At 39.9% G+C, this 27736-nt stretch overlaps 1 protein-coding gene across 2 annotated transcripts in view; it reads left to right on the top strand.

The window, feature by feature from the left end:
* The window catches only part of adck1 (aarF domain containing kinase 1), a 120433-nt gene that overhangs the window by 54146 nt on the left and 38551 nt on the right, over positions 1-27736 (top strand). For both annotated transcript variants that reach the window (XM_080042926.1, XM_080042925.1), the window contains exon 6: positions 12242-12400. In XM_080042926.1, coding sequence (XP_079899052.1) covers positions 12242-12400 — 159 coding nt within the window. The remainder of the gene's footprint in view (positions 1-12241; positions 12401-27736) is intronic.

The following is a 27736-nucleotide window of genomic DNA, read 5'->3' as shown; positions in this document are numbered from 1 at the left end:
AGATGTGTGCAAACCTGGTCATCAACTACAAGACACGTCTGACCTCTGTACAAGCCAACAAGGGTTTCTCCACCAAGTACTAAGCAATGTTTTGATAGGGGATCAAACACTTATTTCACTCAATGAAATGCAAAATAATTTCTATCTTTTTTTAATGTGATTTTCTGGATTTTCTTTTTGATATTCTGTCTATCACTGTTAAAATAAACCTAGCATTAAAATGATAGACCGTTCATTTCATTGTAAGTGGGCAAACTTACAAAATCAGCGAGGGATCAAGTACTTATTTCCTCCACTGTACACCACCAAATGGACATGGACATGTACATTCACATATAATTAATCTCCAATATTACAGGGCAAAGGTCAGACCAGAGGGGTCAACAACATCCAAGACAGGCTGCCATATGTCAATAAATCCCTCTGCATTTTCACGAATGGTGAATGTCAATTTTTCCAGAGGGAGTAGGGGAGAATGGGGTAAGTAGGCACACTTTTAACTCTAGTGAGAATTGCTCATCACCTATACTAAACATCTTTCAATAGTCATTCCTACATTAAATTGAAGCTTAAGGTGTTGGCTTGAAATGTGTACCCCTCACTTTTTCTATCTTATTGTAATAAAGAAGAAATTAATCGTCAAAGACACCCTTACACATTGTGACAACCAACCCCATCAAGGGGTCGGTTGTCACACACTATGGGGTTGTTTGTCACAATGTTATCTTAATGGGAATAATCTTAAAAAGAAGACGAGAAAGCAGAACAAAATTCGAACGTGTAATTGCATTGTCAAGTTGACAAATAGGCCTACATAACTTACTGTAGCCTTGGCAGCTGGTCTAGTTTGGGATGCACTGGGTTGTTTTGATTTTGTTGCCCTTTTTTCTTTTGCATGCTAGCTGCCTTTTCCTGCTCTATTCTCTCCTTCTCTGGGGTGTCAGTGAGGACACAGCTTGACAATTTATTTCGTTATTGGGTTCCTTTTCTGGCTCCAGCCTTTGGATAACATGTGACAACCAACCCCCCCCAAAAAATGTGACGACCAACCCCAACTTGAATCTCTTGCTAGCATCAAGGCCAACAACCATCTGACAACTAATTAGCTTGGTAACCACAATCTAAACTATAGTTTACCCTTCACACTTTTTATGGGTAACAAGTGTTTTGTTATAAACCCATTGTGTAAAAGCCTATAAGAAAAATACTGAGGAGCTAAATATTTTCAATTTGACATGAAAAACACAAACAGTCCTCTCACCTCAAATTCAGTAGTCTAACTCCAAGGAAGACTATGTAGGTGACCTCTGACCCCAATTGTGGATATTTACATACCAAAATTTCACAGACAGCGCCTTCTGGTTCCGAGATATAACGATTGTGACAACCAACCCGCAGGGTTCGACATAACGTATAGCCCGATGGCCCGGGGCCAGTAAAATCATATGCAGGGCAAGTTGATTGGCCAGTCACTGTCCCGCCCGGGCCAGTGACTGGCCAATCACAGTTCAGTATCTTTTTGTAGACTACATCATGGTTCATTGAAATGCGCGTTCTGAGTCGTAATGAAAGCAGTGTTTATTTAAGACTCAATATAATAAACCTAATATAAAATGTATTTTTTAATGAAAGGCCAGTGGACAACCGATGCGTGGGCGTTTTGACAGGCACCGTTGGCAGAGCTGCCTACCGTCCGCCTGCGAGTCGACAAATCAATCGACTTGCTTTGCCCCCTTTCTTTCTTCCCACAGCAGAGGTTGAGGCGCAGAAAATGATAACTGCGCTTTTCCTTTATCTGCCGCCGTAATGTTACAATATTTGCATCCAAGCCCCAATGGTAATACAAATGAGAGGCGTTATTTAAACGCTGTGAATGCGTCTCCGGTGATTGTGTCGGTTGTAGACAGAAACGAACGGAGGGACTCCGCTCACTGTACAGTTCCTATAGTCGCGCAGTTTGGCACTGTGTTTTCAGGCTCGAGACATTCAATCAGATCGCGGAAGTCTTTCCCATTGAAATCGCTAACGGGGAGAATATCCCCGGTTATTATTTTAGCCACAAACCACAGTTCATCTGCGCGGCGGCTCACTCGCTGGCGAGATCACACGGTGAAACGCTGCTGTGATCGGACGAAGGCATTGTGTGTTTCTAAGGTGATTTAACGTCATAGTCTTAGACGAGCGTTTAACTTATGCTGCATATTTTGCACTGCATTGTTTTTTATCAATAGTTTGAAAAAATGGTCCCACACCGGACTCTTATATGTGAAGCTGACACTTCATGGAGAAGTGACACTGCTGCAGCGCGCTCACGACCAGACGTGAACTCACATACACGGTGAAATCTCCCATTAAAAAAACGGCATAACCCACTGATTTTCGGATTTCTATTCTATTTTTAAAGTCAACTTGAGCGAAAGTGGAAAACCGGTCATTCGGTCGACACATTCACATCCCTAATGCATATAGAGAAAGTAATAAAAACAGCCTACCACACCACAAAGAATGATCAGACCTTCATCTCTTATTTATTTTTTATGTTTGAACATGACTTCTGCAGGTGAACTATTCATTAAACTGCCCAAATTCAAGAATAAAAACAACCTTCAAACTACTGGAGTTTAAAATACTGGCCGACTCTTTCAACATACTTTCAGTTGTAGGCTTCTAATTCAATATGTTTGCCTGGTTTTATATTATGTGTATGAGCAATATCAACATTTCATATAATTAACTAAAAGAAAAATAACCAAATCTAAAGGGAATATCTATACTGTTACAGTATAGATATTCCCTTTAGATCTGGTTATCTTTCTTTATTTTTCTAATACAGGTATTATAATTATTGACACTAAATTATGAAGAAAAAAAAAGTGTGTGCAGGGCCAGTGAAAATATACAAGGGGCCAGTAAAACTCGGATCCACTGGCCCGGCGGGCCAGTAGGAAAAAAAAGTTATGTTGAACCCTGAACCCGTGTGACAATTTACCCCGTTCTCCCCTACTCTCAATACCCCTTTATACCAATCATCCAGACCAGGAGCATCTTCTGAAATCCAGAATTTGAGAATAGTCTTTCTTGCTATGTATAGCAGTTTTCCAACAAGTTTGGTATTGTTCCTTGCATTGTCCACTTTAGCTGCCAGAATACACTCAAGGGGTGACAGCTCCAGGTTATATCCAAGCAAAGCAACAATCTCATCCATTACATTCACCCAAAATGTTTGTATCTTTGTACATGTCCAAAACATATGAATATACGTTCCAATATCTGATTTGCATTTAATACATTCAGGAGACCCTCGACTAGTGATGGTGTGATGAAGCCCCGTGAATGTGTCGAATCTTTCTGGCCAAATGCTTCACCAAAAAGCCTGATCACCAAAGTCCCATTTAACACCTCATTTAGGAATACTGACATCTGCTGGTATGTTACGGTAGTGGCTGTCTTATTTCACGTAGCGAGCATAGACAGTATATAAAGTGAGGCAGTCGCATGATTTCAGAAAACGGGGCTTCGTTTGTCCTTAGTCACGCGGTACTGTGACAAACGATACAGGCCTCGAGACAGGTTTCATCTGGACACGCCCCCTTTGCACGACACAGGCTTCGGGGCTTCCGTGTCGAACGTAACATCACTACCCTCGACCCAGTCTGCTTCTCAACAATGTTGAGCAATACAGTCTGTGTACGATTTTAAATTGTGTCTCTCTGTCAGTATTGCAGCTCATTGTAGTATTTGTGTTTTTTATAACTGATGCCCATTTATCTTCGTTAATCTCACATTCTATATCAATCTGCCACTGCCTTCGGATGTGATCCGTAGAATAATTAGAATTTAAACTAAAAGCATCGTAAATATAAGAAATAAATCGCTTCTGTATGGGCTGTTTGAGAATTTCTTCCAATTGTTTTTAATGTGGAGCATATAAACTTTTTGGTTTGAGACTGTTGTAAGGAGTATTTACTTTTCAAGCCCTCAAATGACTGAAATGTATTTCCCTCATATACTGTAGTTTTGCAAGCTGATCAAGGCCCCTTTCGTGCCATAGCTTAAACACTGAGTCTTGGCATGAGGGGGGGAAATCTGGGTTTCTCCAAATGGGATCTAGAAGAGAAATGATTCTTAAGTCTGAAGCAAATCTTATTCCATGTATTTAATGTGTTAAGAACAATGAAGTTGTTTTGAACCTCCAGTTTTGCTTTTTTTATAGTTCACAAAAAGGCAGTCTCTTAGTGCTAGTATACCACAATTTCTAGACTCCATATCAATCCATGGATTTGTAGCATCTGGGTTAGCCCATTCATATAAATATCGCATTTGTGCTGCCCAATAGTACATTCGCATGCTTGGAACCCCAAGACCCCCCTGGTCCTTGCCTCTCTGTAATATACTTATTTTCATTCTGACCTTTTTGCCCTGCCAGATGAACTGTGTAAACATCCTATCTAGATCTATAAAAACACTGTTGGGGATTGATGTTGGCAACATCTGCAGGGGATACAGTAACCTAGGCCAGTGGTTCCCAACCTTTTTGACTTGTGTACCCCCTAAAGCTGGTTGCCATGTTAAAAGTACCCCCTCGTTCATGTGTGATTTTTCGCCTTAATTTGTATTTATAATAAACTCTTTATCTTTGTATCTAATCCAGCTGCCCATTACATTGAAACCATTTGAACAAATATCCCTTAATACAAACACATTTTGCACTTGAAAATTACAATTATTGTGAGGAGGGGTGCAAAGTCATAAGCCATGAAAAAGGTGACATGACATCTGTTAACTAAACTCCTGTAGGGGGGTCTGGGGTTATCTCCCTCAGAAGATTTTTTGTGATTTGAACATGTAATAGAAGCCATTTTGGTGTATTTTTTGTGAAGAGACTAAAGGAAAAGACAACATTTATTTCAGTTCAGATGAGTACTAAAATGAGCAAAACAAGTTAGTCAGCCATAAAAAGTGTGTGTTTATTTACCAAGAAAAATGGTAATAAACTGATCAGAAAATTGTGAAATGGCAAATACCAGCTTGTTGATAAAAACATTTTTAGAAAACAAGTGAGGGAAAACAGGCATCAATAATAACATGGAGCCTCAACTTAATCACACCAAAGTCCCTTACAATAAACTATTAAGATTGTGGCAAAAAGGATTTTCATTATCATTGCCACACAATTACCATCATTCAAACACATATAACTAGCCAACACTACTCTCCAGTTACACATAGTTTCTCTCGTGTACACAGACACAGATACACACTATAATGTGCAGTGACTGTCCGTGAGTCGCGGCCGTTAATTAGCGTGCATATCAATGCAAACGGCCGAATAAAACAATAAAGCAAACTGCGTATTTATTTATAAAAGTGATTCACATAAAGTAGCCTAAGTAGGCACATTAACACGGTAAAATGATAATACAGCGGCTTCTTGCATGCTCCGATAATATGGAGAGAGGAAAAAAGGTCAACTTCCCTGCAGAGGCTCTGACTGACTGATGTCACCGCCCATCAAAGAAAAATACAGGTTCTGATTGGCCAAATCACCGTCAACGCACATATGATAGGAGTTACCATCTGTCACTCATAGTCAGTCACTATGGTCACTCTGCACAAACACGCACACACACAAACACAGCCTCTCTTCACTCTTTGCCTATTACGTACATGCATAGTGGCCTATTACAATCAACATGGGGAAGGAACTGTTACTCGTGGATGCGCAAATTAAATACAAAATATTATTATAATATAAAAATATTTTTCTCATGTGGAAATAGCCTTTATTGTAGGCAAATGTCTTTTCTTTCTGCGTACCCCCTGCAATACCCGCACGTACCCCCGGTTGGGAATCACTGACCTAGGCAGTATGTTCATTTTAAGTACACTTATTCTGCCTAACCAGGACACAGGCAAGGCTCCCCACCTGTTTAGGTCCTCTCTAATGAGCCTTATTATTGGTTTGAGATTAAGATTAACCAGTTTTTGAAGTGAGGGGCCAATTTGTATGCCAAAATATGTTATCTGTTTAGTGGACCAATGGAAAGGAAAGCCTGTGGGTGGGGCAGAACCTGCCAGTGCCCCAAATGGCATTGCCTCAGTTTTCGGTTCACCTTAAAACCTGATACATGTCCAAATTGTTGTAGGCATTCCAGCAGGCGAGGGATACCAGTCTCTAGCTATGATAAATACAGCAAGACGTCATCAGCATAACGTGAGATTTTATGCTCTTTGGCTTTCACATTAAACCCCTTAATTGAAGAGGTGGTTCTAATAAGCTCTGCTAAAGGCTCAATAGCTAACGCAAATAGAAGGGGGCTCAGTGGGCACCCCTGGCGCGTTCCACGCTCTAATGGAAAAGGATCTGAGCAGTACGAATTTGTAATAACAGCAGCTTTAGGGGACCGATACAATAATTTCACCCAATTAATAAAGTTGGTGCCAATCTTAAACCTTTCTTTAGCATAAAAGAGAAACGGCCATTCAACTCTATCGAAGGCCTTTAATGAATCCAGAGATACCACTAGCCCCTGTGTGTCATCATCACTGGCTAATTGTATTATGTTCAAAAGTCTCCTGATGTTATTAAAGGAGCTCCTCCCCTTAATAAGTTTGATCTGGCTTTACAAGTAATGATATTACTGATTCAAGTCTCAAGGTCAAAACCTTGGCTAGGATCTTTGCATCTACATTGATGAGTGATATGGGTCTATAAGAAGCTGGGTCTTCAGGGTCCTTACTTTTTTTCAAAATCAGACTGATGCTAGCCAATGACATTGTTTCCGGCAAATGGTCTGCAGTGTTGAAACTGTAGTTATAGGTTTTGACCAGAAGGGGACATAGCTTGTTTTTGAAAGTTTTAAACCATTCAGTCGGGTACCCGTCTGGGCCCGGGGCTTTTCCACTGCGCATTAGGCCAATGGCCTCTAATATTTCGTTTTCCTGAATCGGCCTCCCCAGAGTTTTTTGATGGTTCTCTGTTAATTCTGGTAATTGAATTTTTGAAAATAACTTGTCAAGTTCATCCTTAGTGCTATTGTTATCAGATTTATATAATGATTTGTAGAATGATACAAAAACTGAATTAATGTTTTTGCGGTCAAAGTGCCTTCCCATCTCTAATCCCTGCTATGGTATTACAATTTTGTTTACTGTTTATAAGACGTGCTAAGTATTTACTTGGTTTGTTCCCATATTCGTAAAGTCGCTGTTTTTGATAAAATAATTACCTGGAAGCCTTCTCATTTAAAATTGAGTTTAGTGCTGCTTTAATAGTCTGTACTTTAATGAGGTTTGTTTTAGTTGGGTTGGATTTGTGAACACACTCCACCTTTTTTAGATCCGTTTCCAATTCGCTTTGCTCAAGTTGCAACATTTTCTTTCTGTGTGACATATATGATATAGTGAACCCTCTGATGTAAGCCTTTGTAGATTCCCAGAGAAACTCCGGATTAGTTGCATTGTTGTCATTGATATCGAAAAAAATATCTATTTCCGCCTCCATCTTTTTCCTAATTTCCTTGTCATACTTCCATAAGTATGATGGGATTCGCCATCTCTGCATACCAGGTGTTGTTTCACTAATCATCAATTCCAGGTAAACTGGGGCATGGTCACTGATGTGAATAGATCCTATACTGCATGCCGTCTCATGATTTGCGGTGGCAAGAAAAGATAATCAATTCGAGTATAGGAATTGTGTGGATTGGAATAAAATGTAAAGTCCCTTGCTGACAGATTTAAAGTCCTCCAAACATCTATCAGTGAGATGTCATCTAATATTTTAGTTAGGGAAGCACCTGTATTTGTTTTTCTATTTGTATCTGTAGGGGTTCTGTCTAGCTTATTGTTTAAACAACAATTAAAGTCGCCCCCTAGCACTGTAAAAACACATTTATATTCCTCCAAGACTGCCGCTATACCTGTCCAGAATGAAGGGGAAGGTGGATTAGGGGCATATATTAGGGTTGCCGAAAATTCCCGGAATTGACCCTTTTCAATTCCCGGGAAAAAAGAGCCTCCTCCCGGGAGATCCCGGGAATTCCCATTAAACCGGAAGTGCCTTTTTAATACTTTATTTTGTACCCACGTACTCTGCCGAGTGGTTTATTGGGCACGTTATAGCCTCATAAGCCCAGGGCAGACTGGATGCTAGCTCTAGAATGAACTAAGGGCATTAAAACTATAGTTTTAAAAAAATTAAAAAACGGGAGGACGGGTCCCGTGGCCAATTTCCGGTACTCCCGGACTGACTCATTTCGCGGGAATCCCGAAATCCCGGGACCCGTCCGGCAACCCTAGCATATACTGTATGTTCATCATAGTAACATGCACACCATAAATTGTGCCATGAACAAGGATATATCTGCCGTCTGGATCCTTTTTACATGTGTCGAGTACAAATGGGATGACCCTGTGGATCAAAATAGCAACCCCCCTACTGTTAAAAGAAAATGAGGAATAGTAAGCCTGGCCTACCCAATCACGCTTAAGTTTCATGTGTTCTTTATCCACTAAATGGGTTTCTTGAATATAAGCTATCTGCACCTTGTCTTTTTTGAGAAAGCTGAATATTTTCTTCCGCTTTATAGGATGATGGATTCCTTTTACATTTAGTGTGCAGAACTTGATGTTATTCATTCCTGACATTTATTTTTGTCATAGAGATACAGTGTCCCCCACCAACGTTCTGGACATCTACAGCCGACCCCAGTCTGATTAGTTCTCGTAAATATTCCCATATGGTGGTGGTGGGAAACAAAAAACACTTAATAACGAGAAAATGTACACATACACCTGCTGTAACATTAACTTAGCTAAAGGGCACATGTGAGCCCTATTTAACTCTAACCTCTTTTCTTCCATTAACATCGAAAACAAACTTGTAGGATTGAACAAAGCTTCCCAAACTTTCTGCTATATACGCATCTTAAAGGTTTAGTTGTGGTTCACTGTACACCACTTTACTTGCACAAATGGAGTTTCATAAAAATAATATAATAATAAAATAAAGAGATAGGTTACATAATAAACCCTTGCCACTAGTTAGCCTGTCCACAGTAAGGAATACTTAAATCAGTGGATAAAATGTAATAACCAAGAGAGCAGTGGATCATTCGGCCATAAAGGCTAACACAAGTAAGGGGAAAAAAATATAACAGAAAAACATATTCCACTGGCATCTTACATTAGAAGTAGCTTAAACCTTACAGTGGCACAGTCCGTTTATGTTTATTCTCCTCATTTGTGTGACATCTTAGCTGTGTGGTCACCACAGGCCAACACTATTGAGTTAGCCTAATTGTGGGCTATATGCTGCAGCTTTTGGCCCTAGGTGTTGGCCTTCTCAATCTCTTCCACATACCTCTGTGCCTCTGCTGGAGTTTTGAACAGCTGGACCTTGTTGTCATGTGTGATGCGCAGCGCGGCAGGGAAAAGCATCCTGTAGGGAATCCCCAGTGCTCGGAATTACTTCTTTGCCTCCAGAAACTCACGCCTCTTTTTATCCACCGCGGGTGAAAAATCCTCAAAGAAATGTATACGGTTGCCGGAGACAGTGATTTCACCCATGTTTCGTGCGCTCTGCATGATCATCTGTTTATCCGCGTAGTTGTGGAGACGGATGTACACGATCCTCGGTCTCGTAGTAGGCTCCGTCCGCAGCTGTCCGGGGCTCCGGTGGCATCTGTCTGTCTTTATCCGACCGTTTTTCACCGTGAGGTGCAGGGTTTTTGGTAACCATGTTTCAAAGAATTCTCTGGCGTTGGCCCCCTCCGTGCGTTCCGGCAGGTTGACGATCTTTATGTTGTAACGTCTGGACCGGTTCTCTTGATCATCCAGCCTGTTGGCAGCCTCGCTCAGCCGCGCCTCGGTGCGCTCAAGTTTAGCTAGCAACTGGGTTACTGTGTCTTCCGTGTCGGAAATCCTCTGCTCTGCGGCGTCTACCCTCTTCTCAACGACTTTGACACTTTCACACACCAAGCTCACTGATTTGGCAATCTGGTCGAGTTTAGTATCCAGGCTGGCGCTGAGCCTGGCAAACATTCCTTCACTTATCTTAGCGGCTAAGCTATCTACTTCATCGCCGTCCGCAATGTTGTCCATACTGCTGGTCTCTGAGCCAGACGGATTGCTTCGAGTTACTGGTCGCAGAACCCTTCCACTGTCTGGTGTCTTTGTCCAAAAGTGACGCAGTGACATTATCTCTGTGGCCAGCCTGTTTTAGCAGTGAAAAACTATCCCTAAATTGTTCAGAAAAGTGTTTAGTCTGGGAGCTGAGCTGGTGATCCTACTCTCTTCGCATCACGTGACCATCTCTCAGATAGTGTTTTTTAATGTAGAAAGCCGTGTCCCTGACATTACCGGTGGTGACACAAGTTTATTTTGCTGGAAAAGCCAGCAGAGTATAAATGTCCGCTGATCACCGTGATGGTGCAGCGGAGACACTGTCTTCTAACTTCCAACTTGCGTGTGGCTATTTTGACAGCAAATGAAATAGACTACGCATGTGCAGAGTGGAGCCGTGACGTCAGCGTTACCAGAGAGACCGGTTTCACTAGTTCACAGGGTGCCGAAGCAGTTGCGGTTTCAAAAGATTCTACCTTGAGAGGTGGTTTCAAAAGTTCGTGTTTTCAAGATTAGGCTCAGCTGGGTGTCTCACTCTGCCTATTAAAGGACTATTTCACAAATATTTCATGTCTTCGAATTATAATTTCACCTACAAAAATCATTCAAATGTCTCAATATTCAACATTGTTCTTATGAGTTCAACTATTCACTCCCTTTCATACTTAGTAGACTCTTTCTTAATACTCTTTTAGCTTATTCATATATTCATATGGGGCGACTGTGGCTCAGGTGGTAGAGCGGGTTGGGCAATGTTCCAAGGGTTGACGGTTCGATCCCCGCTCTGCCACCTGTGTCATGGTTGTTGTGTCCTTGGGCAAGATACTTCACCCACCTTGCCTGGTGTGAATGTGTATGACTGCTGTATGTTTGAGGTGGTGGTTGGAGGGGCCGTAGAATGGCAGCCGTCAGTCTGCCCCAGGGCAGCTGTGGCTACTATCGTAGTTTACCACCACCGGTATGACTGTGTGTGAATGAATGGAACCTGGAACCCTGTAAAGCGCTTTGAGTGCCTTGAAAAGCGCTATTTAAATCCAATCCATCATTCATTATTATATATTCAAGCTATTAATGTAGTTAGGCTCCAAGCCCATTAAATGATTATTTCACAGTTTTTCAAAGTTTTTTTCACGATAAAAAAAAAACGTATTCACAATTTCAGCAAGAAAACTGTTCATACTTCTAAATATTCCACATCTTTCATAGCCTGCATTATGTGTATTCAACTTACTCCTTTCATACTAATGATACCTTTTCAAGCATTTTCCAACCATACCCAGCTATCCAGTTAAGCGTGAGCTTTTCGGCATCCAGCATTCACACGCATTTTCTGCAGGACATGCATTTTCTAGTAAGAAACTGCCTCTTAACAAGGCACCCTGTATTAAGAGGTTTCTGTCCATGCAGCCTCAGGCCTGTGTGGGGGTTCCAAAGCATAATTATGTTCTAATGACTCCAGGCCCCTTGAGAATCACATACATCCTTCAAACCCACACACTAATGTGTGTGTGTGTGTGTGTGTGTGTGTGTGTGTGTGTGTGTGTGTGTGTGTGTGTGTGTGTGTGTGTGTGCGTGTGCGTGTGCGTGTGCGCGTGTGTGTGTGTGTGTGTTCTGTATGTCTTTAGAGATGAGTGGAAGCTAATGAGGGATAACCTTTGCTCAAATGTGCTAAATGTCCAGTGATGTGATAAGAGATTCTAGGGTGGGAAGAGTACAGTGGCTCAACAAAGTATTCAGAGCCTTCACCATTAGCATGGACATCATCCCCGGGTGAACGCGCTAACGAACTTGAGGGTTTAGCGTGCAACAGTGACTTTGTGCATTACATTCTACAAGTTTGAAAGAGGGATAAAGTAGAAGTTAGGGTTGGGCATGTTGATCAGACAGACCACCATAAAGTCAGCCCCGGTGCAGAGAGTAAAACTCTCTGTCTGTCTCTGACTTCACTTCACAGCATTGCTGGTGATCAGACCACGATATGAATGTATAAAAGCGGGCAATAGCATATTTAAAATTTATTTTAAAAAACCCACTTGCACATGGTCATTTTAGTGTGTAAGGTTCTAACCCTTATTTGCCCTCTGCTTCTTTGTTCCACTCTTTCCTTCTCCTGCAGCTGTCAGAGTTATTTGTATCCTTTGAGGAAAAGCCTCAGGGGGCAGCTTCCTTAGCCCAGGTCCACAAGGCAGTGTTGCATGATGGGAGGACGGTGGCCATCAAGGTCCAACACCCCAAAGTCCAGAGACAGAGTGCAAAGGACATTGCGGTGATAGAGGTAAGTGTGTGTGTAGTGACCACTGGAGCATGTTATTGTAGTGGTTACGGTTCATTCCGATTAATTTTGCTATTAGAAATTAATCTGAAAATAACAATACATTAATAATTTATTAAAGTTATGTAGGGACGCCACTATTCACTTAAGAATGGTAAAATAATAGCAAGTTTGTCTCGTTTTATCAATGGTTTGTCTTTAATGCTGATTAGTCTTATGATCAGTTAAATAAATCAATATTAATCAAACCTAGTCGAATTATCACTCTATAACATCTAATAATAAATCAATTATGATTGAGCTTATAAATCTGATAATATGACCACAATACCGAAGGTTAATGAATTCTTGACGTGTCAGCGGTTGACGTACCACAAAGTATTCACACAAATGAATTACGGACACTTTTAGTTACAATATAAAGGCAAGTTTATTTTAACAATAATGAACTTAAAGGGATAGTTTGGAATTTTGGACATAGGGCCTGATTCCCAAGTTAGCCTAAGTGTTCTTTATCATTGGAGACAGTTTTCAACACATTTCATTCAGTCCTTCTAGTTTTATAGTTTGCTCGTGCTAGGCTAGTGCACGGGATTGGGGTCAAACCTAGCCTGCTACTAAAACAGTCTTACCCACTCCACAGTACACCCGAGGCAAATCAATTATAACGCCAGACTATAGATGTAAATGTCTGTGTTGATAGAATAATGTTAGAAATAAAACCAACCTTGCATATTGCATTTTGAGGGGTTTATTGTGTCTCAGCAGCAGCGTTATATTCCTGGTAGTAGGCTTCGGTAGCGGCGGATTGATATTACCTAGAGGCTCTAATAGTTTGTTTATCTGCCGCTGTCATTGCTACAGACGCAGAGTACAGTGCACGAAGGAATTTTATTAGCCTATTTAATTAACAAGATATGGCCACGTTTGGAGGACTTAGCGATGCGTCTGCTTTTGAAGACGATTATGAGGAATTTGTTGTATCCAACACTACAATCTCCACTAGCGTTGTCATCAATCTGTCAGTATAGGTTATAACATTATGAAAGGGGCCAGCTTTATTAGCTAGTGTAGCCTACCAAACGTTATTACCTGTTCATCAGTGGCTGTTGATGCATCTGAAAAGACGGATGGCACCGCTTTCGTTTTCAGTGATGTAATGCTCTTTAGATTGCGGGGTTTCGTCCGGTCGAAATTATCGCTACAAATATTCAGTTTGCAAACAGTTTCCACCGGTGTTTTTATGTCCAAACCAGCAGCAATAAGCCACTGGAAATTGGTGGAAACTTTGAGGTGCACATCTGTAGGGTTTATTTTTTACAATTCCTAAATGCACACTGAACCACCGTGTTGCCTAGTCCTTCGTTTCCGCTTCTGTCCCACGCTGCTCTGTTTACTTTCTACTGTAGTGATTCGGTTACACAACTAGCCGAAGCAAAGTAAAATTCCGCTGCTGCTGAGAAAGTAGTCCCTCAAAATGCGATGATTCAGCGATGCGAGGTTGGTTTTATTTCTAACATTAATCTATCAACACAGACATTTACATCGATAGCCTGGCGTTATAATTGATTTGCCTCGGGTGTACTGTGGAGTGGGTAAGACTGTTTTAGTAGCAGGCTAGGTTTGACCCCAATCCCGTGCGCTAGCTAGCACGAGCAAACTATAAAACTAGAAGGACTGAAGGAAATGTGTTGAAAACTGTCTCCAATGATAAAGAACACTTAGGCTAACTTGGGAATCAGGCCCTATGTCCAAAATTCCAAACTATCCCTTTAAGGTGACATCATCCAAATATACAAGCACAGAGAAATTCTACCTAACAACAATCAAAACTAAATAAAAGAAAATAAATGTCTAGAAACGATGTTAAATATCTGTACACAAATGTCAGTGGGTGTCAGTGTATTTGTGTAGGTGGGTGTGTGTGTATGTGTGTGAGTGTGTGTGTACAGTCTTGTCACTTATCCATTTTGTAGAAACAACAGCTTATAACCTGACTTTTAATTAATCCATTGGTTTTAGAAATGGCTCATATGAAAGCTAAAACCCTCCCAAATTATGTTTAATAAACTAAAATAAATTTGCTTCACTGAAGAAATATTGATCATTTAATGAACACAGAAAGGTCAGATTTTGGCAGGACAAAAGTGTTGTCGCCTACAGAGAGTAATGTGAAAATTTAACAAATCATTTACTTCAAATTAGGGCTGTCAAGCGATTAAAAAAATGTATCTAATTAATTACAGGCTCTGTGATTAATTAATCTAAATTAATCGCATACTTTTATGACACTTTTATACCTGTTTATAAACAGCTGTATAGCCTGCTACAGTTTTTCTCTCTCTCTCTCTCTCTCTCTCTCTCTCTCTCTCTCTCTCGTAACTTCTGTCTCCACAACAGACAGCGCTGCACTGCCACATATGCCTATGCCGATTCATTCACCATCGTCGTACTCATAAGCAAAAATATTGACACACAGACACACACACGGGGCGGGAGACGAGACAGCTAGCAAACACAATTGAGACACATAGGCCTTTCACACCAAAATGAACCAAGAGTCAGTTCCAGGCTGGTGTTGGGGTCAGTTCAAAACTGGTTACAGCCTTATCCCAGTTATGAACCGGTTGGTTTCACATCGACCGGAGACAGCCATGGAGCCGGCAAGAGAGCAACATCATGACGTCACTGTAAACGTGTGTGTACGTCACCCGACGCCGCTGCTCTTGTGGCTAACGCTAAAGCTACCGCTAGCTTTAAGCACAACAACAGCGGCGAATACGTCTTATTTTTACACGTGTTGGCTCTCGCTTTGCTTTCTTAACCAAACAGGACCCATACAGCGTATTCTCGCCGGTCAATTTGATCGCTACGTTCGGTAATTATGTTATGTTTACGTCTCGTAGTAGCGGTGTTTTTAAATATGGCGGGCATGAGGTTTGAGTTGCTCTGGTTGGTCAGGATAATCCCTCCCCCGGCCGCTGGCGCAAGCAGTTCTTCCCAAACCCTGCTCAATCCTGGGGTATGAGTTCCCCCGGTTTTTACGGCCCGGAGCAGGCTCTCTGGCGGTGTGAAACCAAAACACTGGCTCTAACTCCGAACAAGCCCAGAACTAGCGCCGATTTTGCGGCGGTGTGAAAGGCCTAACGGAGGAAGATTGAGAGATACTGTTTTGAACCTATATTGTTGCACCACTAAATCAATAATGCACAGACACTGCGGAGAATAAAGTAAGATGTCTTCCTACCTTCATGCTTATTTTCCATAGAGCCCTCGGCCCCGCCCTTTCCTCTGCTTCTCTCTCCCTTTCACCCGTGCGGGCTGTAAGCTACAGGTGCAGCTCGCCGAGCTGCGCACCACTTTTGCACCGGGTCAAAGGGCATTATAGAAGTGCGATTAATCTGCGTTAATTTTTTTAATCGCGTTAATTTTTCTGTGATTAATTAATCGAAATGAACGCGTTACTTTGACAGCCCTACTTCAAATACAAAAATATGTTGCATAACATCAGTGAATTAAGTAGTGATGCTGTGAGATTCATATTTAATATCTTGTATGACTTACATGAGCTTGAAGGACTGCATCCATGCGGTTTGACAATGATTCATACAATTTATTGATGAAGTCATCAGGAATAGCAAAGAAAGCAGTCTTACATGCCTCCCAGAGTTCATCAAGATTCTTTGGTTTGGTCTTCCATGCTACCAGGTTAGCTTGTCAGTCATTTGGACCCCCAGAAACTTAGTGCTGCTGACGAGTATGACTAGGCCGAGATTTTCTGAAGTCGACAATGATCTCCTTTGTCTTTGTCTTTTTTTTTTTTTTTTTTTTTTTTTAACAAGTTTTAATTTTTTGACAAAAGAAAAGAAAAACACCAAAAACAGACTTAATAAAATAAAATAAAATAGTACAATAGAAATACATAAAAGAATATATATATATATATATACACGCATACATGGATACCGACATATTACATTATGAGAAAAAGTATGTAAATGTACACATACATACATATTATGGAGGACATTACCTGTCATAAGTATAAATGAATAAATAAATGAATAAATACATAAATAATTAATTAAATACATCAATAAATAAATAAAAGAAGGAATAAATAAATACATAAATAATTAAATGTAATTTATTTATTTCTAGATTTATTTATTTATACACGCATTTATTTCCACATTTATTTATTTATACATGCATTTATTTATTTTCACATTTATTTATTTATTTATTTATTTATACACACATTTATTTCCACATTTATTTATTTGTACACACATTTATTTCCACATTTATTTATTTATGCATTTATTCATTTCTACATTGCCACATTTATTTATTTATTCATTTCTGTGTCCATATGCTAATGAGGTAGGAGGGACTTGCCTCAGTCTCATACAGGATTGGTCATATGTCAACAAATACTACTCCTACAGAACCCTGATAAACGAGAAGAAGAAGAAGAAGCGACTTCCTGTTGACAGTGTTGCCACTTAGCGATTTTGTCGCTATATTTAACGACTTTTCAGCCCCTTAGCGACTTTTTTTTCAAAACAGCGACAAAACTAGCTTTTTTTCTGGTGTTATTGGTGACTTTTTCGCCAAAGCAAGTATTACTTTTAACGCTTCTCAACGAGCAGCGGGAGACTCCCTGGCCCCTTCCCCATCATAGAGCACTGACAGACGGCCCGGTCCTCGCGCAGCAGTCCCTCCCAGTTGCGGTGAGAGCAGGAGATACACACCTCTCCGCTCGTGTTCTGTTAGCATCCTTATTAGCAGTTGTAGTAGTAGCTTTTCCCCCCTCTTCTACAGTCTAGGAGGAGTGCAATTCAACATGTTATGCAGTGCTTTTTTAAACTATGAGCATGTATGATTACTGATTACTGAAAACGGAGGTAGTCCTGTGGTGCATTGTTATCTACTTCGTCAGCTAATGCTCCTAAGTTATTTGCTAGAACTCTGAAGTTTCTTCTTCTTCTTCTTCTTCTTCTTCTTCTTCTTCTTCTTCTTCTTCTTCTTCTTCTTCTTCTTCTTCTTCTTCTTCTTCTTCTTCTTCTTCTTCTTCTTCTTCTTCTTCTTCTTCTTCTTCTTCTTCTCCTTCTCCTTCTCCTTCTCCTTCTCCTTCTCCTTCTCCTCCTCTGGGGTGCAACCATAACTTTCTTGGTGCATACCTACTGTGTCGGAGTATTTGTTGACATGTGACCAATCCTGTATGAGACTGAGGCAAGTCCCTCCTACCTCATTAGCATATGGACACAGAAATGAATAAATAAATAAATGAGGAAATATAGAAATGAATAAATGCATAAATAAATGTGGTAATAAATAAATGTGGAAATTAAATGCGTGTATAAATAAATAAATGTGGAAATAAATAAATCTATAAATAAATAAATTACATTTAATTATTTATGTATTTATTTATTCCTTATTTTATTTATTTATTGATGTATTTAATTAATTATTTATTTATTTATTCCAGTATTTGTTCATTCATTTATTTATTCATTTATTTATTTATACTTATGACAGGTAATGTCCTCCATAACATATATAAATGCTTAGATAAATAATAAGTAAACAGAAAAATTAAATTTAAAAAAGGACATTCAATTGAAAATAAAGAAAAAAGTAGGTACATTACAATGCGTTCCCTATTATCCTCTACGGGTACTACATAGCCTCAAAAGCAAAAGTTGTACTTATCCCTCCTCCACTTCATCGAGCATCTGAGAGAGATCCTTGTCCCTGATGTAGTTAATGAATGGGCCCCATATTACTTGAAACTTCTCTTGTTTGTCCCTGAGTATATACGTAATTTTTTCTAGAGGCAGACATAGTGACATTTCTTTGAACCACTGTCTAATACTTGGTCTCCCATTGCTTTTCCATGTTAATGCAATCAATCTTTAGGCCTGTAATAGGCAAATGTTTACAAAATTCTGTTTTCTACTACTTATATTGTGTTTCTTTGGATAGATGCCTAGCATAAAAAGTTTAGGTTCAATTATTATTTGGATTGATAAAATGTCCTGTATTATCTTTCCAACTTCATTCCAGAATTCACTTATTCTCGGACACTTCCATAAACAATGAATAAGTGTTCCCTTGTCGTCCCCACATCTTGTGCACAAATCTGGAATATTGGGATTACATTTATTTAGTTTTTCTGGTGTAATATATACTCTCATTAACCAGTTGTATTGCAGCAATTTTAGCCTTGTATTTGCAGTTTGAGACTGAGCATTCCTACATGCAACAATCCACTCTTCATTGGTAATTTCCCTTTGTAGATCACCTTCCCATGAATTTAGTTTAGAATCTGATGATTCAGGTGAATTGTCACTCAAAAGATTATAAATAGCTGAAATTATTTTTTTCTCAAAGGGATTTTTAATTTAATTTTTCTCCAGTGTAGATAAAGTTGGGATGGTAATGGATTGGTTCTGATAGGATCTAATAAAACTTTTGAGTTGTAAATATTTAAAGAAGTGTTTTTTGGGAATGTTATACATATTTACTAGGTCCTCAAACGTTTTACAATGACCGTCTTCCGGATTATAAATATCCTTCATTTGTTTTATTCCTCTATCAGCCCATAACTTGAACCCACCATCAGCTCTATGGCACAAAATGGTTATTACCCCAAATTGGACTAAACCTGGAAAGAACAGAAGTTTCCTTGTGGTATTTATTTACATCATACCATACCACAATCATGTTCTACTATCGGATTTGTTGTCTTCTTTTTAAGGTTTTTAAAAGTATCCGAATATATATATGCAGGTAATGGAATCTTTTCAGAGCCGGATCCAATATCTTTCCATACTGGCGAGTTTTCCGTGTAATAATAATACTTCATAGTTCTTATTTGAGTAGCCCAGTAATACCATAATAGATTGGGGCATTGGAGCCCTCCCCTGTCATACGATAGGTACAGAAGGGACAAACGAAGTCTGGGGCGTCTATTTTTCCAAATAAAATTGCAAAAAAGTTTCTTGAATCTAGGAAAGAAGTCTGGAGGAGGCGGCAAAGGGATATTTTGGAAAAGGTACAATAGTTTTGGCAGAATACTCATCTTCAATAGGGGAGAGTGGCCTAAGTTGTGCATTTTGGAAGTTGTGCCACCCCTTGTTTCTAGAAAACCGTGGAAGAAATTGGAAATGTGACCACATATTTAAGAAGAGCCATCCATTTAACTCATCCTGTAAAGAAGGGAGACACAAGGAATAAGATATAAGCACATTTAAGCTCAAAAAACTGTGTTTTGCCTTTCAAAGTAAAATTTCCATGATCAAGGTTTTTTTATTATTGTGTCTGAACAATTATAGACAAGTTTGAAAACATTTGACACATTTTGAGTCTATACAGTTAGCACGATGTCAGCCCTAAATTGCTGCATCATGCTTATTATCCAAATTTCTGGGATTGGGGTGATTTGTGCCAAAGGGCCTGGGTGAGTTATAAGTAAGTAAGTAAGTAAAATGTATTTATAAAAGCACATTTATGACAGTTTGCACTGTCCAAAGTGCTGTACATAGTGCATTCAGTAGGTAAACAATGAAGGTAAAATAACAATAACCAAAATAAAAGACGTAAAGCCCATACATCCACATAAACACAGATAGTAGTGCAGAGGTAGGATAGTTAATGGGGAGGAAACACCAGGGTGTACATATGGGTTTTGAGCCTTAATTTAAAGGCAGAAATGTAGGGGAATCACATTTGTCAGGTGGCAGTTGGTTCCACAAGCACGGAGCAACTAGTGCAAAGTACATTTCTGAGAGTTGTGCCAGTGGCATGGCTGTATACGCTGGTCACCAAAAGAAAGTGATTGTCTACAGTAGCTCAGAAGAGAGTGACATCTCAATTCCACTTAACGACACCACTGATGAGAGTTCAGATGGCCAGAAAGATGATGATGGTGACTTTGTCATTGTGAGCTTTGCAGCTAAAACCATTAGATCTGCTAGGCCTTGTTTAAGAAAATTGTCCTTCAATCTTTGTCAACTATTTACTTTAAATACACCTTAAATAAGTGATTGTCTAATGGATTTGTCTCGCATTACTGTTTATGAGATATATATCAATGGCACAATTCACCCCATGGTATTCTCTCCAACCGCACAACTTACACCACACCGGGGGCAAGTTGTGCATCAAGACAACTTTTTTTCCGAAAGCTATATTTCTTCAACAGTTTATTCCAGATCCAAAGTTTTTATTGCCAGGGATGCACAACACCCTGAAATATATGTACATATTTGAGTTGGAGACTTTACTGTCAAGGCCTTACTTTAAAGTCACTTTGAGTGAAAAGTTGCACAACTTAGGCCACTCTCCCCTATATTGATTCTACCTAAGAGGGAGATTGGAAGTGTTGACCATTTTTCAAGTGATTCACAAGTAGATGCAATAACAGGATTGTAATTGGCTTGAACAATTTTTTCAATTTTGTGAGTGATTTGAATACCTAAGTATGTGAAACTGTTGACTGAGTTGAATTGACTTACGCTAGTCGGAGGGTTATTCCTATCATTCGAATTACACAATAAAATGGAGGATTTGGAGGTGTTCATTTTGTAACCTGATATATCGCCGAATCTTTTAATAAGGTCCATAAGCGCTGGACCAGATATATCCAATTGTTTTAGAAAAATAATTACATCATCGGCATAAAGACCCAGACGGTGTTCGACTTGACCTGTACATATGCCTGAGATCAGTGAGTGATGTCTTATTGCAATAGCTAAAGGCTCAATTGCAATCGTAAATAAGAAAGGTGATAATGGGCAACCCTGTCTACAACCCCTATTAATTTGAATTGGTTTGGATAGATTATTATTAGTAACGATTTCTGCATATGGCTCTCTATATAAAAGTTTCTCCCAATTACAAAAATTATTCCCAAGCCCGAACCTATCGAGTACTTCAAACAAGAATGCCCATTCCACCCTGTCAAACGCCTTCTCTGCGTCTAGTGACAGTAAGGCTGTATCTGGTACCTCTCTCTGGTTATGTAGAATACTTAAGACTCTTCTTACATTATGAAACCCCTGACGACCTAAAATAAATCCGTTTTGATCTCCATTTATTATTCCAGGTAATAAATTCTCTAATCTTTTTGCTAAAATTTTTCACAGTATTTTTAAATCCGAATTTAGGAGACTTATTGGCCTAAGATTCTCACATTTATCATTTGTCTTTCCAGGTTTAGGGAGAAGTGTGATCAAACCACCCCTTAGGGAGGGAGGAAGAATCCCTTCCTGAAAAGATTCAATAAACAATTTGAGGAGGGGCGCCTTTAACTTAGATTCAAACTTCTTATAAAACTCAATGGGCAGGCCGTCCGGACCAGCAGCCTTCCCAGATTTCATGCCTTTAATTGCCAAAGAAATTTCTTCTAGAGTGATATTTTCCTCCAAAGCCACCCTCTCCTCCTCCAAGATTTTAGGAATGTTTAAATTGCTTAAGAACATACTTTGATCTGATATTTCCGAATTTCTTTCTGAGCTGTACAATTTTCCATAATAGTCTCTAAATGCCACATTAATTTTAATAGGGTCAATAATATCATCAGCGCCATGCTTTTTCAGTACAGTAATAGCTCTTTCAGTTTGAAGTTGTTTTATGTGCCAGGCTAACATTTTTCCTGGTTTTTCCCCTTGGTCAAAACTAGTTTGTTTGAGTTTTAAAAGATTAGCTGTAGCTTTGGCGGATGCAATTTCATTATATTGAGTTCTTAGTAAAAGTAATTCTTGGTGTAATTTAGGACAGGTGTTTTGAAAGTATTTGGTCTCCACAATCTTAATTTTTGACTCTAACAATGCCAGTTTTTGTTTAGTTTTTTTAAATTTGGAACTTGTAAAATTAATGATCTGACCCCTAATAAAAGCTTTAAAAGCTTCCCACCTGGTACTAGCAGATGTTTCAGACCCATTCACTGTGAAATATAAATCAATTTGAGTCTCAAGAAAAGAGATAAGGTCTGGGTCCCTCAGCCACTGTTGCTTTACTCTCCATCTAGGTGGATCCTTTTTCAGCCCTGGATCTACATATGTTAAGCTATTTGGGGCGTGGTCTGAGACCAGTATGCTGTCATAAGTACAGTCCTTGATCTTAGACATCAGACTTGCGGAAACAAGAAAATAATCAATTCGGGAGTATGATTTATGTGTACTAGAGAAACATGAATAAAATGACACATCAGGATTCCTATCTCTCCACACATCTCTTAAATTTAATGATTTTATGAAATGATGAATAATATTCCTGCTCCTATTATGAGTCTTGTCTATATGTGAAGATCTGTCTTTATGGGGGTCCAGTGTACAATTGAAGTCACCTGCTATTATATATTGACCATTAAGGGATGACAGTGTATAGAACAAGTTATTGAAAAATGTGGGGTCATCATTATTGGGCGCATAGATATTAACCAAATTAAGCACCTCTGACAGAATTGTCCCTTGAACTATTAAGTATCTACCTGCTTTATCTGCAATTACGTTGGTGATATTATAAGGAATAGACTTGTGAATGAGTGTCATAACCCCCCTTGCCTGAGTATTAAAAGCCGCTGATAGTACCATGCCTTGCCATCTCCTTCTAATCCTAATGTCCTCGTGTGCCGTAAGGTGAGTCTCTTGAAGGAAAATTATTTGAGGATTTATACTCTTTAACCTGGCCATAACTTCCTTTACCTTTTTAATTTTTTGCAACCCTCTGCAATTCCAAGATGTAAATTTAATTTCTAATTCACCTGTCATATAGAATCATAGCTTTGTAGATTGTACAACAGTAAGCAAATGTACCAGAAAAAAAGAGAAGAAAAAAAAAAGAAAAAAGGGAAAAAAGAAAACGTGATCTCAATAAACTGTTAACACACAAACCCCACACCCCAATAGCTCCAGAACTGAGCCTCACCCCTCCCCCTAGCTGCACACTCCAGCAACCTAGAAAAACACTCCACACTAAGTGAGGAATATTCAAGCTAAACATATCATTCTCCCTCCACTATTTATAAGGAGATATCCAAACCATTATGTATGCGAGTAAATAAATTGAACCAGTGTTAACACCCTTTTGATGTAAGGCAAATGTGCATTGAGATGCCGTCATCTTATAGCTCCGTAAGATTACCTCACGTGCCAGTGACCCGGAAACAAAACAACCCGCGCTATGCGTTGTGGGATATGAAGTTTACTCTACTTGAATCGGGCAAACAAAATTTTGATTATATGTCACCAATACAGTAAATGCTGTACAGTATGACAAACGATAACATATGCGACTTTCTTAGAAAAAGCTAACGTTTTGCTGCTGGCCACTAAACCTCGTATAAAAAGTTGCCTATGAAAACAAGATTAGCAATTTTTATCTGAACCAAACGAGCAAGATAATCCGTTAAACATGTACGGCAGTGTTTTAGTCCCGTGAAACATTGCATGTAAACAAACTTACTTGCCCTTATACTCTGCCGTGGTCATTGCAATGTTTTACATTGGCGTACACAGTCAACCAGTCCCATTTCCCTCTTGGATGTTCCGAATAAATTCCTCCACGTCTGTTGGTGTACCAAAAGTATGCGTTTTATCCTTGTAAGTCACTAGCATTTTAGCAGGAATCAGCATGCCGTGTCGAATCCCCAAGCTACAAAGCCTCTGTCTGGACGCGTCGAAACTTTTCTGTTTCTTGTGCTCTTCTTGTGGCAGGTCTTGGTAGAAGCGTACTTGTTTATCCTTGTAGAGAAGTTGCTTTTTGGCTCTGGCTGCTCTTAGTATGGCCATCTTATCTCTGTCGTTCAGGAACCTCATTATGATTGCTCTTGGGGGTGCGTCGGGCTCTCGGTTTGGACCAGTCCGATGGGCTCTCTCCAGAAAAATAGCCGACGTTAGTGTTGTGATGCCCAGTGACTCCGGGATCCACTTCTCAAGAAAGCCACAAGTATCTCCCGCCTCTGTCTTCTCTGGTAGGCCAACCAACCTTAGGTTGTTGCGCCTAGACCTTGCCTCTTGGTCCGTGGCTTTATCTTGCAGCTCTCTCTTATCATGTTCAAGTTTTCGGACCTTAGCTTGGAGTGTAACCACCTCGTCCTCAGTGCTGGAAATGCGGACCTCTGCTCTCGTAACACGCTCTGTGCAGACGCTTATCTCCTTTCTCACTCCGTCCATTGCACTTATTACCCCGTCAAATCTGTCCGAGAAGTCATCCTTCAGCCCTTTGATGGCTTCAAGGATTTCTTTGCCTGCTATTACGTCTCCATCTTCTGGTTCAGCTTCATCAGACATGGCGCTAGCATTAGCGCTGTCGCTAGCTTCCCCGCCAGTCTTCGTCAAGCCATAATCCGACATTTTTGCTTGCTTGCGTGATTTTGGTCTGGTCATTTTGGTTGCTGCAGACGATTTCCGGTCTCTTTGCCTAAGCCAAACACGCTACTCACTTTTGGTGGTCGTAAATTATGTTTCAAACACAGTTTTTATCAAAGTTTAGTGGAGGGTAGAAAAACCACGCTGCCTAGCTCGCCGCCATTACCGGAAGTCTCCCCTTTGTCTTTTCAACATTGAGGATCAAGTTGTTTACACCAGTCCACCAGGTATTTCACCTCGTCCCTGTAGGCCAGTTCATTGTCATCCTTGAAGAGGCCGACAACAGTTGTTTTTTTATTTTTTTATTAACCTTTATTTATACATGTAAAATCTCATTGAGACCCAGGGTCTCATTTACAAGAGAGACCTGTTCAGGTAGGCATCAGCAGCAACACAAAGTTACAGACTAACTAAACATACAGGAGACACAACACAGAACACAAACGGTAAAATAACGCAGTTGTGTCGTCCACATACTTCAAAAAGTGGTCGGTGCTGAATTTGGGACGACAGTCGTGCGTCATCAGGGTGAACAACAGGGGGCTGAGAACACAGCCCTGGGGGGAACCGGTGTTCAGGGAGATGGAGCTGGATATGTTATTGTTCACACGAACAGACTGGGTTCTGTTGGTGAGAAAGTCTAGCAGCCAGTTGCACAAGGGGGTGCCAAGGCCCAAGTGACCCAGTTTGCACACCAGATGCTGGGGGATAATTGTGTTGAACGCTGAGCTGAAGTCCAGAAACAGCATCCGCACGTGGGTGTTTTTATCCTTCAGATGCTCCAGGCTCAGGTGGAAGGCAGAGGAGATGGCATCCTCTGTAGAACAGTTCGGTTTGTATGCAAACTGGAATGGGTTGAGTGATGGTGGGAGCTTGGAGGTGATGTGGTCCTTCACTAGCCTCTCGAAGCACTTCATAATGATGGAAGTCAGTGCTAATGAGGTCGTTCAGGTTAGTGATGTTGGATTTCTTAGGCACTGGTATGATGGTGGCAGCCTTGAAACATTATAGGACAACAGCCTGAATCAGCGAGGTGTTGTCTGCCAATTTAAAGAAAGGTGCAACCAAACTGATTGGAAGATCCTTCATCATGCAGCAAGATAATGATCCAAAAAAACTGCAAAAACAACAAAGGAGTTCATCAGGGGCAAGAAATAGAAGGTTTTAGACTGGCCAAGTCAATCTCCAGACTTAAACCCTTTAGAGCATGCATTTTACCTGCTATAGAGGAGAGTGAAGAGAGTAACCCCCCAAAACAAACAGCAACTGAATGCGGTGAAAGCCTGGAAAAGCATCACAAAAGAAGAATGCAAAAGTTTTGTGATGTCAATGGGTCACTGGCTTGATGCAGTTATTGCAAGCGAAGGATTGCAACAAAACATTAAGTCTTATTCACTTAAATTTATTTTAAGTCTATCTGTTCCAATACTTTTGCTAACCTAAAAATGTGGTGTTCCTTTACAAATAATGCTTTCTTCACAGTTGTGTATCTGATACAGATGTTAATACCTGGAAATTAAAGCTGAAATGTTGATCTATTGTCTCATATTCATATTTTGGTGTCAAACCCAATTGTTTCCAGTCTACAGCAAAAATAAAGGAATTGGCCTCACTGTTCCAATACTATTGGAGGGGACTGTATATGTCAGGGTGTTGTGCATCCCCGGCAACAATAACTTTCGATCTGAAATAAACTGTTTAAGAAATATAGCTTTCGGAAATAAGTTGTCTTGAGTTGTGCCGTTGGGGAAGTTGTGCCACCCCTTGTTTCTAGAAAACCATAGAAGAAATTGGAAATGTGACCACATATTTAAGAAGAGCCATCCATTTAACTCATCCTGTAAAGAAGGGAGAAACATGGAATAAGATACAGTGCTGCTTGAAAGTATGTGAACCCCTTGAGCCTTTATGAATTTTATTTATTTTAACCATTATTAATACATTTTGATAAACACCAGTATTTTTTATACGAAATAACAGATGTTTGTTTATCAATTCAACATTTTTATTTTCCGGAAATCAATTGTTAAAACAGATAAAAAAAATTATTTGCCAACTTTTGTATGTGCAAAAGTTTGTGAACCCTGAGCTGCATTGGTTAAATTGAGCAGGTAAACACAATCAGATGGGCCAAATTGAGTGATGAAATGGACCAATGTAATGAGAGATCTTCAGGAAAGAAATTGGGCGGTACTAGATAAAACAGAAATAAAACCTGGTCAGTTTAGGCCCACCAAAGTGACCCATACACATGCCAAAAGGAAACGAAAATCTCAGAAGATCTCAGGAATAGAGTTGTCTTGACTCATGTTGCACATTTGTCTGGGGACAGCTATCAGTTAATTTTAAAAAGTTTGAGCTCCATCGGTTCACCGTGAGGCAAATCATCTACAAATGGAGAGCTTTAAGAGTGAACTGAACATCTGCCTAGAAGTGGACTTCCTTCAAAAATATCCACAAGCGCCACAAGAAAAGTGATTTTTTCAGTTAAAAGCCAACCCAAACATTAAATCTAGTGATTTGCAGACTTCCCTTGCAGCATCTGGGACAGATGTGCATGGTTCCAAAATAAGAAGAAAACTCAGTCTACATGGCTTTCATGGGAGGGTTGCTGAAGAAGCCTCTGCTCTCAAAAAATAACAAAACTGCTTGTCACAACTTCTCCAGAGAGAACCTGGAGATACCTGAACTATTCTGGAAGTCTATTCTGTGGACAGATTACTCCAAAATTGAACTGTTTGGTCATAGCCAAAACCGCCATTTTTGGGCAAAAACGCAACTCTGACTACCACCAAAAGTACCTTCTCCCAAGTGAAGAATGATGGCGGCAAATGGTCTGCATATCTCCAGGTGTAATGTTTGGGTTTGCTTTTACTTGAAAAATCACTTTTCTTGTGGCGCTTGTCGATATTTTTGAAGGAAGTCCACTTCTAGGCAGATATTCAGTCACTCTTAA

The sequence above is a fragment of the Ammodytes marinus genome (assembly GCF_949987685.1).
Source record: "Ammodytes marinus genome assembly, chromosome: 15".
NCBI lineage: Eukaryota > Metazoa > Chordata > Actinopteri > Uranoscopiformes > Ammodytidae > Ammodytes > Ammodytes marinus.
The sequence above is the reverse complement of the archived record's forward strand: the minus strand, read 5'-3'. Positions and strand labels throughout refer to the sequence as shown.